This window comes from Periplaneta americana, chromosome 6 (genome assembly GCF_040183065.1).
Source record: "Periplaneta americana isolate PAMFEO1 chromosome 6, P.americana_PAMFEO1_priV1, whole genome shotgun sequence".
NCBI lineage: Eukaryota > Metazoa > Arthropoda > Insecta > Blattodea > Blattidae > Periplaneta > Periplaneta americana.
Window position 1 is genome coordinate 18,570,526 of NC_091122.1, and position 17,584 is coordinate 18,588,109.

Consider the following 17,584-nt stretch of genomic DNA (forward strand, 5'->3'; position numbering starts at 1 on the left):
TATAAATACCAGCTTCCTTGATTGCAGGAAGGTGACATTCAAATGTCATTACCGGATAAATATGTTTAGAGGTGCATTTCTCCTCCTCTTCCTAGTTTTCTTTTTAATCTTCTTCTTCTTCTTTTCATATTTCTCTATCGTCGTCGTCATCATCATCATCATCGTCATTATCATCACAATCATTATCATCATTGTGGCAACTATTTACAGTTTCGGAGATCCATATAGTTCCTAAGCGCAAAATAAAAGTAGAGAGAAATTATTAAGAAGAAATTTTCAAGAAGTTCATACATTTTGGAATAAAAGTAGTAAATTAAAGTTGATGTCATTCTTCATTATCTTAAGCCATTTGCCAGTATTGTTTCATGAGTTGTCATAAATTAATCTTTATTCGATATGGGTATTGAAATTTTCTTTGAAATATTGTCTTTCTTGTAACTGTAATACTTCCAATTCAATTTACAGGTTTGGATGAATTTTAAAATTGGATACATTCCTAATTTTCTACAATATCTAATTTCTGTACTTTGGATACTCCAAAGATTGCTTCACACTAATTTATTCTGTGATACCGTATTCTTTTAATAACATTTTATTTTCCTGCACTTTGTCATTGAAGATGAATGCATTTCAGGGCACAGCCACCTTTATTGGGTGCAGACCAAGGAACCGGGAAGTGCTGCAGCGTCGTATGTACCGAGCAGAGATCGAGGAGTGGATGAAGGAGGCTGATGTCACAGACAAGCAGGAAGATAGCAATGGGAGTAGGGAAGACGAGCACCTCATCACCAGCTCGGACCAGATCATACTCGGGGGGGCCTTGACAGGGGATGGGGACTCATATCAGCGTGCAATGCCCATCAACTCTTAAATATAGGGACATGAAACGATCTTAAACGATTCTCAATATTTTCTTTTCTTGCCTTACTTTCGTGTCCTCTTGTGATAGCAAAAGAAATTGAAGACGAAGGTTTTGGGATTATTTAGTACATATCAATGGAATCTGAGAGGTACAGGGTGTTACCAAGACTGATATACGATCGTATCAATTTGAATTTTTATTTTGATTTGGATCTGCAATTACGAACAAACATTTTATATTGTATACTGTTTTTACTTTTTTTAATTTTTGCTGTTGTATATATAACGGCTTAGTATTACTTTTAATGCATAATGACAAGCTATGAGAGTTAAAGTCTTTGCGAGGATAAATATTTTTTTTAAACCTTGGTCCTTGCACCATGTTCAAAGAAAGACGTCCTACACTTTTGGAGATTTGTATAATTTCTAGCTTCAAAACTGAAGTGGAGGGAAATCAATCTATCAATCAATCACAGGACATCATGGAGCATGTCGACTCCGTGTCCATTTCACAAAAAGCTTCCCCTCTGTTCTGTCTTAGGAGAAGAAATTTTAAACAAGCTCATACGTACTCTAGAGTAAAAGGAATGAATTAAACTCATCGTCATCCTTCACTGTCTTAAACCATGTTGTTAGTATTGTTTCACTGATTGTCGTGAATTTCTCTTTCAACTTAGAAGTTTGAACAAATTTTAAAATTGGATACATTCCTAATTTTTCTACAATACCTACATTCGATTTTAATTGACTGTTCTTTTGTACTATCATCTCTGCTACAGAGTTTGAAGCTAATCCTTTTTTCTATCAAAGAATTTAAATACAGAAAATGACTCCCACAATCTTTATAAACTTTGATATTTTCATAGACCCTTTTTGTAGTATGTGACACTTTACAGCTTAAATAATAATTGAATTCCCTTGTTCAAAAGAGTGGCTAACATTTTAAATTCTATACAAGGAATTTTCCCACGATTCAGGTAGAAGATGTATGTTATTCGATGTGGAAGCTCTTATAATGTAATTTTTTCTCAAGAGTTAACATAAAACTGATTATAAAATGTTCATAAAATATAATTTAACGCTATTCTTAGAATCTTTGGGAATCTATATTAAGATTTGTGTTTTAATTTAGCTACCATCGTCATCATCATCTGTTTTATCCCCTAGCAGCAGCATAGGGCATCCACAAAATGCCTATCGGATCCTATTCTGCTCTAGCTTCTTCGACTCGTTCCACGCTTTTCCTTCCTTTGTAATTTGCTCAATAATAATTGTTCGTCTCCATGTTTATTTTGGACTTTATCTTCCTCTCTTCCCTTGAGGATTCCACTCTGAAGCTATCTTTTCAATATATTTATTGCCTTTCCTTAATGTATATTCTGTCCAATTCCATTTTCGTTTCTTTATTTCTAATGTAATTGTTTAAACCTGTTTTTTTTTTCCAAAAGATCTTTATTTGAGATTTTTTCTGGCTGTCTGATTCTTAATAATCTTCAGTTTACTTACTATGCATTTTATATCCTAGAAATTATTTCTACAATAATGAGAACAGCAAGATGTGAATAAATAAAATACTTCTTCATTCTTGGATACACTTCTTTTAACATTTATATAATTACTGATGAACGTTATTGAACAAGTAATAACTACTTCACTGTGTTACTATTGTAAATTTGGTGGTGAGTTATCTGATTGACTAGTTTCCACGTGATTTTGCGCCATCCTCTGAATCCTAGTGAGTTCCAGAAGTTAGAAATAACTAGGCTTTGGACAATGAAGCACAAGACTTCGAAACTAGTCAAGCAAGGTATCTCCTAAAATATTAACACGTTAAAGAAGTTAGAAATTTAATCGGTGACATATAAGTGTTAAAAGTATATATAGAAAAATAAAGAATTTTTCCTCTTCAAAAAGGCTGTGAAAATCAGCTGCTACAGAATTAGAGAAAAAGTGGAAGATATCTCATTTCATCTTATAACCAGAAAACGAAAGTTTCTTCCTTCTTGACCAAGTGTAAGGACCAGGATAATATTTAATTTTAATTCTCCTATTATATAAAAGCGTGTAATTTTGAAGATAATAGAGATTACAGAGCACTTAAGTGCTATTCACCTCTCAGAAAGTTATAAGCAACATTTGAGAAACTGTTCCTGAACAGAGACTTCTGAAGTAAACTTCAGAAAGTACAAGTTTGTGGACCTCAAAACTGCCTCTTTGCTTAATTTATGTGATGCATACTTCATTTACATTGGCATTTTAGTACAGGAGGAAACAAAACAGCTGAACAGAGGCCTAAAACATTAATTATTACATTTAAAGGAATCTAAAATGAATGATTAAACGTTTACCATAATTTTTTAAACAAGTTTAATACTGAAGTCGCTGCATGTACTATTATTACTACATTAGTAATAATTTGTGTTAGTCTTAACCATTATGAATTAGAGTGTAACCCAAATGAGAAGTATGTAGCCAAAGTCAGTGCACTAAATGAAGTCTTGTTGAAACCTTTATATAAATATTATACTACAGTAAAAAAGAGTGTACTTTAGTTACAAAGCAAGCATTGTGACTTTTTTTTCTACAAAATTTAGACATTTTCAAAAGAAGTTTCCAGTTCGAAAAATTTGAAATAAATTTCAGATATGCGGCTTGCAAAAAACTTTATAAGTATAGAAATTAAATCAGCAATTCTTACGCATCTGACGCATGCACCGTTGGGTCTTAAAAATAGTTCATATTTATACCTTACCTTCATTATGTAAATGACCCTGCAGCAGAAAATAATATAGAATTAGCATTACTCTGCAACAAGCAGTGTAAACGAAATTCCTCCAAACTAAAGGGCTCATATTGTCACCGAGGCATGTTTTGTGGGATTGATAAGTTTGCAGTGCGAGTTTGATAATCAGAAAAGACTGAAGTACTGCAGTACATGAAGTGCAAATTAAGAGCAATGGTTCCGTGGAAGTTGGGGCCAATACTCCCATGATATAATGATGTTTTCTATATTTTTATACAATGAAAAGTTCTTCCAGAATTATCATCTCCACTGTTTTAAAGCTAAACCTAGCTGAGACAGAGCTTGGAAAGGAAAAAATAATAATTACATATTTCACCTAAAAAGATATTTAAAATGAATTATTAAAAATTCTCCTGTCTTTAGCTTGCATATGGCAAAATACCATATTTTTAACATCCACATCTATCATTCCCGGGATTGTGTTCTTCACAGTCCCTTGTATATAACATAGTAAAAGGTAAAAATATAATCGAGCAGTTGGTAATAAACTCCACAAAATGCCAATATGTGCATAACCATAAATTTTGATAAATCAGTGGCAGTCCTTGTATTATTTTGTGTAAATAAAATGTGGAAAGGGAAAGAACTCAAAAGCAGATGATTGAGTCTTTGGAAATGAATTGTCTGTGCTCAATTGTTGGATATAAAAAACGAGTTTATGTACAAACTAACAAAATAATTAAATGAAATAAATAAATTCGATAAATCATGTATAACGAAAGGGCAGTATGAGGCTACCAAAAGTTAGTTTCCCAATGGGGAAAAGAAACTGATTGGGGTGAAATATACGGTATCAATACGGTATTGAAAAAATTTAAGTCTCTTGAAGTTGGTAATAAGTCTTCTATAAGTTCTTTGAATCCCTATGGAGAGAATGTAAAATATTCTCGGGCTTTTTAATGCATCATAAGGTTTTTCGAGTTGCATAAATTTCTATGAATAGAAGTTGCTGTCATTGTTTTGATACCAGTATAAAGATTGCAACTTTGCATACCAACAGCATAAAAACATGAAACAAGAAACACATTCTAATAAACTTAAAAGATTGTTTATGCATTTAGAAGTAAATATACCACTAACAGAATGCGAATTGATGGGGAGCATGGCAGGGATCGTTCCTCTGGAGGATCTGATATCCCCCAGGGACAACATTTATCTCCTTCAGATGTATAATGTATAATTTCCGTATTTTATGTTATTTTTATTAATTTTTTAATGCAACACGTAACAGTGATTCTCCTTTCTTCTTTTAATATAAGTTGAGCTCGACAGCAATACGAGTCTGCCAAATTTGTTAATTATTAAGGACTTTATTTATATCGACAATTGTTAAAGTTTTAATCTTCTTTCTTAATTATACTCTTTTAACACTTATATATCACTGAAGAACAGCAAAGTTTATTTAAAATAAATAACTACTTCACTGTGTTAATATTAAACTGTGGTGGTATTTTACTTCAATTGACTACAGTGAAGTAGTGGATTATTTTAAATACCAGTAGCTTAATAATTCTTCAGTAAAATTTTAATGTTTCCTCCCCTTGAGAAAATGTGCAATTCGCACTGTGCCACTAACGAAGCAAAATTTGAAAATAAGAACACTACTGCCTGGTATATGTACATTCCAATGATAACAGCGGGAACCCTTTTGAGAGTTGTAAAATATAAGCTAAGAGAAAAGGGGAAGACCGCAAAATATATGTGTAATATTTTGAAACAGGGAACAGATTGGTTCTCAAACTATTATGAGCCCCCAAAATATTTCTGTAATACAACACAACATTGTATACTGTTAATTTCTCATTAATGCTTACTTAATAATAATTATATGACAGCCACCTGCATATCTAGGCAGTTGGCACGTCTGCCTGCTGATCTGGAGCTATGCTCGGGTGTGGGTTCGATTCTCGCTTGGGTTGATATCTTTTTGGGTTTTTTCGAGGTTTTCCCCCCATCTGTAAGGCGAATGTAGGTAATCTATGGCGAATCCTTGACCTCATCTCGTCAAATACCATTTCGCTATCACCAATTTCATTGACACTAAATAACCTAGTAGTTGATACAGCGTTGTTAAATAACCAAATAAAAAATCATATGAAAGTGTTACCATAATTTTGAAACACAGTGTATTTATCAGCAATCATCAAATACATTTGCCAGTAATCCCAGTGTGGTTAAATATGAGAGAAATATATATGACACTAACCTATATGCAAGTTAAAGACATCTCTTCATCTGCATGATCTTTTTAACCAAACCTTTTTTTTTTGTATTACCGCTATTACTTGAATAGATGAAACCATAGAATCTCTCTCGATCTGGCTGACAAATAGATATTTATGCAAGACTGACAAACTCTAGTGACAATCCAAGAGATAGGCACTAGACAATGTTATGAATAATCCCAAAACCTCTAAAAAGAAAAACAAAACACAATTCCTGAGAGAAAAAAGACGATCTAGACTTGTATGTAGTAGCTCTATACTTAACAGGCACAAGTGCTCTGAGTGGGATGTGTGTGTGTGGTATGTAATATTTTACACTGTAACATATTCACCACTACGGGACACACAAGCAGGATTTTGAATTGTTAGAATAGAGAAGAGGTAGTTCTCTGCCTTACAACAAAATTGCTTTACTATCAGTATATCCCAGAATTAATATTATCAAAAGTTGATATTTTTTACTACAAACATGATATTTTTCAAGTTCAAGATGTTTTTGCATCAGTATAACTGAACATGTAGACTAAGTGAGAATACGTATTATGTTTATTTCAGACATTCACGGAAAAATGACCAAAATGTAAATGTGTCTGTTCACTTTCTTCTTATTATTATGCTTCTTCTCTTTCAAGAATTAAGGCGCAGGGCCTGTTCCAGCTTTACATTCCGTAGTCGTTCATCCATCCTTCCCATGTGGTTACACCCTTTTATTCTTCAGTTGTCAATGAGACATTCAATTGGTGTAACTTTCCATTCTTTATGGATATCTTTGTTTTGTAGATGTTACAACCTTGTGTAACCTTTCACTGCTCTTAGATAAATAATCTCAGCAACAGCTATATGGATATACTGACTACATTTATTACTTATAGTCCACACTTCATTACTATGTAAACAGGGAGGAACTGCCATCAACTTATGAAGTTTAATTTTTTATCTCTTTTCTTACTCAGTATTAACTTTCTTATGATGCAAAAATTTAGACGGAAGGTAACTTACGTGTTTTCACAATCTCTGATAGCGATATTATTTATAGCATGTCTTTTATCTCACTGCTGTCAATTGCTCTACACAAAACCTTACTTTTTAAACGTAGTTACTTTACTTGGCTAATGACAAAGGTCATGATTTTGAATTCATTGATACCCTTCGACACAAAAAGAATTGTTGCTTTTTTTAAATCATATGATAAATCTTAAATATTTTGTGATCCACAGTTTCTTAATGGCATAGTGATTTCTATAAATAACTATTTTGTATAAAAGGAGCTTGTTCTCTTAGCTCCTCATTTCCAATTAGATAAGCTTCATACGTATACAATAATATTCTCTAGGGATGAACAGTCTCTTAAACAAGTGATAATTTAATGTTATTGTTCACTTCTTTGGCAGCTAAGTTACAGTGTTTTCTTTCATCTGTAATGTCTGTGGATTCCTGCACACTTATTAACTAAGTAAATATCATATAACATTACGCTATAATTTGTACAGGATCACATTATGTAGGAAGGGTATGAATTTTGACATGACCGAAGTGGTGGTGAATCTGTTAATTATTTTAATTTCTGGCAGATGCAGTTAATGTAATCTTACCAGAATGATGTGATAGCACAAGACGTAAGTGATATTTTAAAGTGTATATGTTAAATATCACTTCACTTAATTGTATTGTGGTGTTGCCTGTTGTACCAGTTTTTAATAGGAATGGCGAATAGTTCCAACTTGAGAATCTTTTATGATATTAATATAGATGTACCATTGATATGCGTATGATTTTTATTTTATCAGTGACGGAACAAATCTTGGTATACCAAAGGCTAGCATATGATAGTGATTTAATAAGATATTGCTTTTTATTAATGGTGACAAAGTAAGAGATAATTCAAATGGATCGAGTTAAAACTCTAATAAAATAGTGTTATAATTTTGTTTTTCTTTTTTTTTTTTTTTTAGAGCTTTTATTTTAACAGTTGTTATACCTTGTTATTGATATTTTATGTTTTACTATTATATGCATACTGGTATGTGTAGTATATTAATATATGTATGTTTATTTATTTTAGCATATGGAAAAGACATCACATCGCGTTAGTATACTTGCCTTATAGCAATTTAAAGATATCTACAGTACACTGAGGTAATGCAGTGATCTTCAGTTGTCTTCGAATATAGCTACACAAGCTTCATTCCAAGCTTTTACTATTGTAATAGTACCAGTACTCAGAAGAAATTGTAGAATTTTTATCTTTCAAATTGAAGTCTGTTAAATTCTAGATATGAAATAGGAATTAGAAATAAACAGAAAAGAAGAAATAGGACATTTAGGTACTGTTATCAAACAAAATACGTGCAGGATTACTTCCAGTAATATAATGTTATTCTGCTCTACCTTGCCCATTTAATGAAAGACACGTTACACTTATAACAAATGTACAAACTTTATGTTAATTAAAAATAATTATATTTTAGAGTCGTTTACCATTACAAGTGTAGGTGATATTAATATAACGATTGTAAAATAAAGTGTGCAATATTAGTTTATTTAGAAAGTTCCAAAGACATTATTGTAATTTAATGATGTTAAAATCGTTTTTGGGAGGGTGCTAGTATACTTCACAGTATCGTACTATATAACCCATATTCATATTATGTCTTCATGTTTAATTTGAAACTTGGAAACATTCCTCATAGTCTTGAAGTACCGTATGATTAGTTTGCCCTGAATCTTGATTTATTAGCAGCCAAATCGAAGATTGAAATGTCTATAATACTCACATACAATAGTGTAAGTATAGTGTCAATTAATTTTAATGTAGACTATTTTTGTTTAAACTTAAGCATTCCTTGATTAGTTTGAATTGTGTAATGAACAACACAAAGCGAAGCTATGAAACAAAGATTGTTTTTTTTTTAATATGAACTAGGATAAATTTCCAGATCGTATGTAAAGGGTAGATTTTCGACGTCTTTTCCCTTTCTCCGACATTAAGCAACAAAATAGAAATGTTTAAAAACATTAAAAGAAATGGATTTACTGTTCTTAGTGCATCTTCTACGGACCACTGGAAAAATACAATAACTAAGGAAGAGACTAGTAAAGTATTTTGTGTGGAGTGTGGCACTGCATGGGGCACAAACATAGACATTATGACGAAGTGAAGAGAAACAACTAGAAGCATTTTAATTGTGGATGTGGAGAAGAATGGTGTGGGTGAAATTGACAGACGGAATAAGAAATGGAGCTGTGCTGTGAAGAAAGAATGATGCTGAATTGATCAGGAAGAGAAAAAAAAATTGCTGGGTTACTTGTTGAGGAGAAATTGCCTACGAAGGATGCACTGGAAGGAATGGTAATGGGAGAATAGTTCGGAGCAGAAGAAAATATCAGATGATAGACAACATTAAGATATATGGATCATATGCGGAGACTAAGAGGAAGGCATAAAAGAAGAAAGACTGGAGAATGCTGCAGTGAAAAACCTGCCCTTGGGTAGAAACAATGAATGAATATTCTTAATGTATACTGGTATATAAAGCAATCTGAAGACATTTAACGACAACCCTAATACTGATGGACTGAGTTCGCTGCATTACACCATAACTATGGCAACAAGTAAGCATTCGAAATGAACTGGTTGACCTAGGCTGTTTTGCACTGTACCATGTGTACTTTTTATTGAACTGTCACAATTTTTTCCTCATGCAAATATTAACAGAGTTTTTCTAAGCCCTCTGGGGATATTAGCCAAATTAATATCAAATACAATATTGTATTTGTTAATATTTCAGTGTTTTTTCAAACTCTTACTAGATGGACACACGATCAGCCTCCCTTAGTGTGGAGTCTACAAGCAGCTATATCTAAGTCATTGTAGTGACACCAAACAAATGTTTATGTTGTTAGCAAGATTTGAGCTTGGGCTGTGGCTTCCACGAAGTGCATTAGTTAATAACGTAGTTGTCCTATTTCTCCTGTCATATAGATAATTTAAATTAAATCTGAAGACTTAGTAAGCTAATTTGACTTTTGAGATAAATACTGGAACTTTTATTTGTTAACAATTTTTCTTTTATAATTTATAAGGGATAACTGAGATTACTGTATTTACCATGAATTATTGTATTTGTTAATTAAATACCTACATGTTTAGTTTCTGTAGCTTTTGTAACCATAAGATATATTATAGAGCAGTATATAGATAGATCTGTAGTAATTTCTCCTGTGATTAAAGTGAAATAGTGCAAATACCGGGTAGTCATCTTTACATAATTCCACAAACTCTTATATTTTCAGTATTCATTATTCTCTAAATAATATTCAGTCAGGAGACTGTTATAATGATTATTGAAGTCTTCAAGTTTCACTTAATTTACGGAGTTCAAAGCTTTACAGCAACTTTCTTTAATATAATATTTATTCATTAAGTTAAGTATATTTATAACCAACCTGCACTCATCTTCAGCTGGCTGAAGTATGTAACTATGGAGCACTCAATAGAATAAAGTCGTTTTACTTATGCTTCAGTTTGCATAGCAGGTTTAACATTCATTTCATCTAATAGAGGCTGTAGTGATTAAATTTTGTCTCATACATTATTCTCATTTATTAATATGAATAATATGATAATGTAAATGTAACAATTGAAGGCATTTTCTTTTATAAAAATACTCCTAGTCAGACAATTTCTGTTATTCATTTATATTTAGTTTTTAAGGAATATTTCCTGCTTGCCCAGAAAATTTAATTGATCGTGGACAGAGCTGGAACTAATCAATGCAAATAATATGAAAGAGAATCACTTCTATTGAAATTAACGCATTTTTTATCACTCATTTCTCGTCATAAACTGTGGGTGCAGTATATGATAACTATATATATTTTTTTTTCCAGTTATATTTTCAGTATATGGTTTATTAAATACATATACATACAGTATATGTATATGTATTCCTACATAGACTATAGGTTTTGTTAGTTGAAACAACTATATGAATGTTATTAATACGTATTTAATTTCTTAATTTTCTATAAACAGTAGATTAAACCACACACCTTAAAATGGTGGAAACCACATATTTTTGGGCACACATTTCCTTTAAGCTTGTTGATCATGAGTTTTTTTTTTTTTTTTGCATGGAACTAGTTATGCGTGCCTTTTGCAGAATGTGTAATGTCAGAAAGCCCACTGATATGCCATCTAGTGATTGAAATCGAACAAATATATGAGAATTCATAAATACAAATAAAATAACCAGTATTCCTAATGATTTTGTGAATTTGTTTGTAACAGATTTTGTTAAGAGTGTGTAATCAAGATGTGTAACCAGTACCGGTATCCTATAAAATATTTAGGTTATGTTAGGTTAGGTTCTAGGACTTCAGTCAGCGCTTAGCAAATTACCATTCTAATTCAAGCTTTACACATTGCACAAGATTAATAAAACTTCTCCATGTCACTATGCGGCTATTTTTCTATTGGTGGAAGCACTAGTACAATAGATGGACAACCACATGTGTTCTTTGTTCTATGTGCATACTACTGTCATGTGCATTCGTTGTAACAGCACCTGCCTTTTACAAGTAGACAGTGTCATATGGCAGCATAATGAAGCTTGCTGATTTTGTGTATGACCACTGTTACCAGTACTCAGCAAGTACAGAAATGTTTCTGAACAAGAAAAATCCAAGACCAACTGACATAAAGGAAAAGTGTGTCTCTAAACTGCTAGGTGTCGGGTGATAAATAATTTAATTTACACATTTTCCTTTTCATTAATCTAACAATAAGAGTGACGTAATTTAAACTGAAACTGATTAATTAGTTGTGTTGTTGCAGGCAAAACATAATTCATTTTTGATAACGATTAAGTAAAATCTGTTCAAATTCTGATTTATGAAAGTAGAAAAGGTATGAGAATATTTTTTCTGAATAAAGTATTTCATAGTTTAGTTTGAAATAAATTGCAATATTATATAATACCCAGAGAAATATACAAAAATAAATTGGTAGTAAACTTTAATGCAGTAAAACCACTACATCCTGAGTCCTCTTTGTAATCTTTTAGGTCGAGAGAAGTGGACAGTATCTCAGGTACATGTATGGCCAAAATGTAACTCATGTATAGTGTGTTGTCATTTCAATCCTCCTTATCGGAAATATTTAAGTATGAATACTCGAAAGTAGCAAACCTATACATTTTGTTCAATTGTTAATATGAAATTAAGTTCTGAAGTTCTGTTTTGTACATGATGTTAGTGTACCGGTACTGAAATATTTTTCTCTATCGAATTTGGTACATTTATTTCACTTAAATTACAATGTGTTAAACATCCTTGAATAATAAATTGTACCTATTAAGAAACTGTTCTTCTGAAATGTTATAATTTATACAACAGAAATAAAAAATGTAATACACATAAAAAAGTAACTCTCTGTAAATACCTTTAGTATTAATTGGTAGGACACTGAGCACTAATTTTAAATTTAACCTAATCTAGCATACACTTCATTTAGTTATGTGCTAGATATGAACTATAAGTGACTACCGTCTAATGGTAAAGGCTATTCATGATTTGTCTTCATTTTAATATGTAGTGAAATGTAATTGAAAGATGTGGGTAACAAGACTGATCAAAACTCTTAAGTTCACTGACTACACTGTTGTACTTATATGTAACATCAAGGAGATGCACAGTACATCTTCCGTGATTTTTTTAAATTTGAAGCACCTCTTGGTATAATTAAATAAAAGTACTTCATTTAATTGTCATTTATCTTTGGCATGGTTAAAAAAAAGTTCATAAGAGTGAAGATCTTTTTTTTTTTTTTTTCCCCGCTTAATATCTTGTACTGTTTTGCTAGATCATCTGCTCCCACATTTCTGTTTTGTAAATTTATTCAGCCTTTTGAATAAATTTAGCTTGAGAATTATATCTCCGTATCCCAAAACATATTGAGAATATTAAGGAAAATCTTCTATATAGAACATAATTGGGTATATGATTGCATTAATTTTCAGTTATAAATGTCCAAATCAGAAAGTTCTTATAAAATCTGGTTACACACCACCATATGCTTTTTTGTTACATCTCATGATTTTGTTTATATTTAAAATTTGGTCATTGTCTCTAAAATATTGCTTTCAAACAATCTAGGAAGTTTTAAGTTTATCATCATTGGTAAAACATTTAATTGCAATAAATAGGAAATAAATACAAAATTCAAATATGTAATAATGATAAAATACTAATGTATACTAAATAAATCGAGAGCAATAAGGTCTTTAACATTTTTCGTTTTTTGTTTTTCTTTTTTATTTTGTAATAAAATATGTACCAGTAACAGAAATTTTAATGTAATTTTTTTTTTTTAACGTGGAACTGAGGACCTCAATGCAGTAGTTTAATTAAAGTACATAGACTTTATCGGTGCAGTGGTGTCTTACTCAATTTTCATTGTAAAGTACTGTCTATTACGAAATATTTTTGTTTAATTTGGTAGCGGAATATTATGTTCATCTGTAGTAACAAACAAGTCTAAACACCAAATAAAGTTCTTCAAAAAGTATTGACAACAGATTGTGCCAGTGATTTGCATGTACTGCAAACCTTCTCACCTACATCCCACAACAATAAAGTGAAATTTTAGTCAAACGTTAAATATCTAACAGGAGCGAGGGTTAACTGTTCATAAGCAATACATTTTGTCGATTATGAACAGTTAACCTTCGCTCCTGCTTTATCTGCATTTCCACAGTAACCCTGCCCTCTTGATAAAATGTAATTCTTTGGTTTCCTAATATTTGAACGCCATTTTGTTCTTCCTTTCAATGTGAACTTATTTCTAGAAAGGATAATAATTACTCAACAGCTTATGCTATAATAATTTATTGTTGATGTTTGTTTTGTTTCACATAGTCTTCTTAAGTTCTACATCCAAATTATTTAACATAACCAGGAAACAACTACAGTTCGAGTATAAAATTAACAGGTATAATAAAAGTATTCTTCTCTGTGGTGTAGGGGTCAGCAAGCTGGTCTCTTATGCAGAGTGCCCGGGTTTGATTCCCAGTTGGGTTGAATTTCCTGGTTGAGGTTTTTCAGGGTTTTCCCTAAACCGTAAGGTAAATGCCAGGAAATTTGGGCCACAACATCTCTGAATATCACTGGCTTCATTCATCACCAAAACCATATTCATAACAAATCAGTAATACATCTACAGTCATCCAGTACACAACAATAGAACCAGTCTCAACAGTAGTACCCAGACCTTCGGATTTCATCCAAAAGATTAACTCACAAAATGACCAGAGATGTTAAAGTGAGTGTAAATAACAGCGAATAATAAAAAAAAAAGAGTATTCGTCTCTTTTATTAAATTATTAATATAAAAATTATCTACCTGTAAAGAAATATATAAAATACTTTGAATTGAGACGTCATAAAGTATTCCGTTTCAAGAAAATCAGCAGGTTCTCCAAAGCCAGTAGGTTGTTCATAATACGTCTGTGATAGTAAGTCCAGGAGCACCCAGATGTGTGAGTGTGGAAGAGTAGCCTCTGTGAGACAAAGAATCCCTCAGTGTCTGCAGCTCTGACTTCGGGGTATTGGGCGGTATGAACACCGCAGCATGACCTCCTTGATCTGAAACCAGCTGTGTGCTGTGAAAACCACTGCTTCTTATAATCTCATGGACTTCATGCTGAGTCTCATTTATGATTCCGACACCAAAATAAGAGAAATAATGAACATCCAGCAACTCCTGTGGAACAACAGGATGTATTAGTAACAGTAGTAGTATTTATTATTAACTGCGAATTGGCGTATGTCACATAATTTAATACAGAAGACATAAATTTACAATACTTACAAGGGAAAGACATACCCTGCTCATTTCGAAACCCTATCTAAGGAATAAAGATAGTCGTAAATATTATCTGCAGATTTCAACTGTATGGCCTTGAAAACTTGCCGAAAAAGTTCTGCAAAATAGTGCTGACTGATGTTGAAGAGCTTTCTTCCAGCACAGCAGCAACAGACTTCACTCTCTCTCGGTAACCTGCTGCTCCCCTTGTATTACATGAAGCTAAATTAGCTGCAGATTCCTTATTGCATAAACTTGTTACACATGAGGTTTGTATTTCTGGGATGACTGAAACACTAATGTTGCGCCAGACACACAGAATGAAAACATTTTTAACGCTCTACTTGCTCAAAATGCTTACACTATTTGTTCGAACAACAATTTTGTGGGGGTTTGAAACATTGATGGTCGCTGTGATGTGTATTTTACAGCATACCACAAATATTATTCATATTGCAGAATCGTGCAGAGAATTGGGGCTTTAAGATGGTGCCTAAGAAAACATTTACTTCAGTGGACATAAATCTTATCAGTAGTTCTGATAGGAACAAATACCAAGACTTCCACTGCAAAAAAAAAAAAAAAAAAAAAAACCTGTACAATTGTATTTTACCAATTGTTTCAGGAGGGATTTGGAATAGACCTTCACAGATAGAAGTCTAATTATGAAAGTCAATTAGAAATCAGTACGGTTTCTATCGAGCAGGAGACAGGAAATGGACTACCAGCAGCAACAGGGCAATAAAATTTTTAAAGTTTATTTGTTAAAAGGAGAGATGGGTATCACAGATACAAATAGTGTTTACAAAATACATAAACAAAAAAACTAATGTTGGGATGACATTTTCTTCTAGTGTGGTGAGGGGATTGCTCCGGACTCTGCCTCTGCTGGGGATATAAGGTTACTCAACGCATTCACTGTGGCTATTATACATAACTGAAACTTTTAATTACGGACACTTGCAGTTGAAATTTACAGAAAATATTAGGTTAGCTTTATTTCTTAGGTACTAAGCATGTGCAAAATTTCAGGCAGAGTACTTCTACTTCTACTTCTACTTCTACTTCTTCTTCTACTTCTACTACTAATAATAATAATAATAATAATAATAATAATGATTATCATGGTAGATAATAGTAACAAAACAGTAATTTAAAGTATAAATAGTAATAATTCTTTCTACTGAATCAAATTATTTTCAAGTTGCTCCTATCCATGCTAGCATTTTATTTTCACAATAGTATATTTGCTACAAATGGCTGCTTTATGCAAATAAGAGCTTGCAAGAATTACAGAAATCGATTGTCACTCATCATGGTGATTATCATGAATTATTTTGGTTTACAGAGGAACATGTAGAGTGGGTAGCTGAATATTTTCTTGGACACACTGAAGAAACCAGAGGATGAGCATTAACCTCAAAACACACAATGGAAATCTTGTTTTTTTTTTTTTTTTTAAGCAATCTAGGATTTCAGATTGAACTAGGGAAAGACATTGGAGTTCACTGTACAACAGTTTGCAAAACAGTGTCTAGTGTTGTTCTGAAAGTTGTAGAAAAGGAAATAAAATAAAGGATAAAATTTCCGAAAACGATCAATGAAATAAAAACTGCAAAGTTAGAGCAGGCACAGAGATATTAATGTTATTTTTGGCAATTCAGATTTATTAAGTAGCATTTTCCCCACTTACTTACTTACAAATGTCTTTTAAGGAACCTGAAGGTTCAATGCTGCCCTCACATAAGCCCGCCATCGGTCCCTATACTGTGCAAGATTAATCCAGTCTCTATCATCATATCCCATCTCCCTCAAATCCATTTTAATATTATCCTCCCATCTACGTCTCGGCCTCCCCAAAGGTCTTTTTCCCTCCGGTCTCCCAACTAACACTCTATATGCATTTCTGGATTCGCCCATACGTGCTACATGCCCTGCCCATCTCAAACGTCTGGATTTAATGTTCCTAATTATGTCAGGTGAAGAATACAATGCGTGCAGTTCTGTGTTGTGTAACTTTCTCCATTCTCCTGTAACTTCATCCCGCTTAGCCCCAAATATTTTCCTAAGCACCTTATTCTCAAACATCCTTAACCTATGTTCCTCTCTCAGAGTGAGCATCCAAGTTTCACAACCATACAGAACAACCAGTAATATAACTGTTTTAGAAATTCTAACTTTGAGATTTTTTAACAGCAGACTAGATGATAAAAGCTTCTCAACAGAATAATAACATGCATTTCCCATATAGCATGGGAAATGAATTGCAGTTGATGATTATCTTTGTTCGAAAACTTATCACTTTCTTGTTCATTTTCTGAAGACCTGTAGAAATGGTGATTGAGAGGGAAAATAAGAGGATCACAACAATTGACTTGGCATCAATTTTATAACAAATGGGTTTTAAAGAACCTGGAGATTCATTGTCGCCCTCACATAAGCCCGTTATCGATCCCTATCCTGAGCAACATCAATCCAGTCCCTAGCATCATATCCCACCTCCCTCAAATTCTCCCATCTACATCTCAGGCTCCCCAAATGTCTTTTTCCCTCTGGCCTCCCAACTAACACACTAAATGCATTTCTGGATTCACTCATACGTGCTAAATGTCCTACACATCTCAAATATCTGGATTTAACGTTCCTAATTATGTCAGGTGAAGAATACAATGCGTGCATTTCTCAATTTTGTTTTATTTTAAATGATTTAATAGAGTAGGTCATGCAAACAAGCAGATGCTATAAATTTTTCAGCCTCTGCTTGTAAGCATTAGCAAAACTGTATTCACTTCAAAAAAGTGAAATGCTAATGCTAGTGCTGAATGCTGAAAC

General features: G+C 32.5%; 2 protein-coding genes across 5 annotated transcripts in view; one reads left to right on the top strand and one right to left on the bottom strand.

The window, feature by feature from the left end:
- LOC138701079 (two pore channel protein 1-like) overlaps positions 1-13,456 on the top strand; it is a 38,874-nt gene extending 25,418 nt beyond the window's left edge. The window contains exon 13 of the mRNA XM_069827637.1: positions 635-13,456. Coding sequence (XP_069683738.1) covers positions 635-871 — 237 coding nt within the window. The 3' untranslated portion in view covers positions 872-13,456. The remainder of the gene's footprint in view (positions 1-634) is intronic.
- Positions 13,457-13,502: 46 nt separating this feature from the next.
- The window catches only part of Mvk (Mevalonate kinase), a 53,159-nt gene continuing 49,077 nt past the window's right edge, over positions 13,503-17,584 (bottom strand). For 3 of the 4 annotated variants that reach the window (XM_069827643.1, XM_069827644.1, XM_069827645.1), the window contains exon 4: positions 14,456-14,650. In XM_069827643.1, coding sequence (XP_069683744.1) covers positions 14,598-14,650 — 53 coding nt within the window. In that variant the 3' untranslated portion in view covers positions 14,456-14,597. Of the gene's footprint in view, positions 14,651-17,584 lie in introns of all 4 variants that reach the window. The other variant, XM_069827646.1, reaches the window with a different exon arrangement.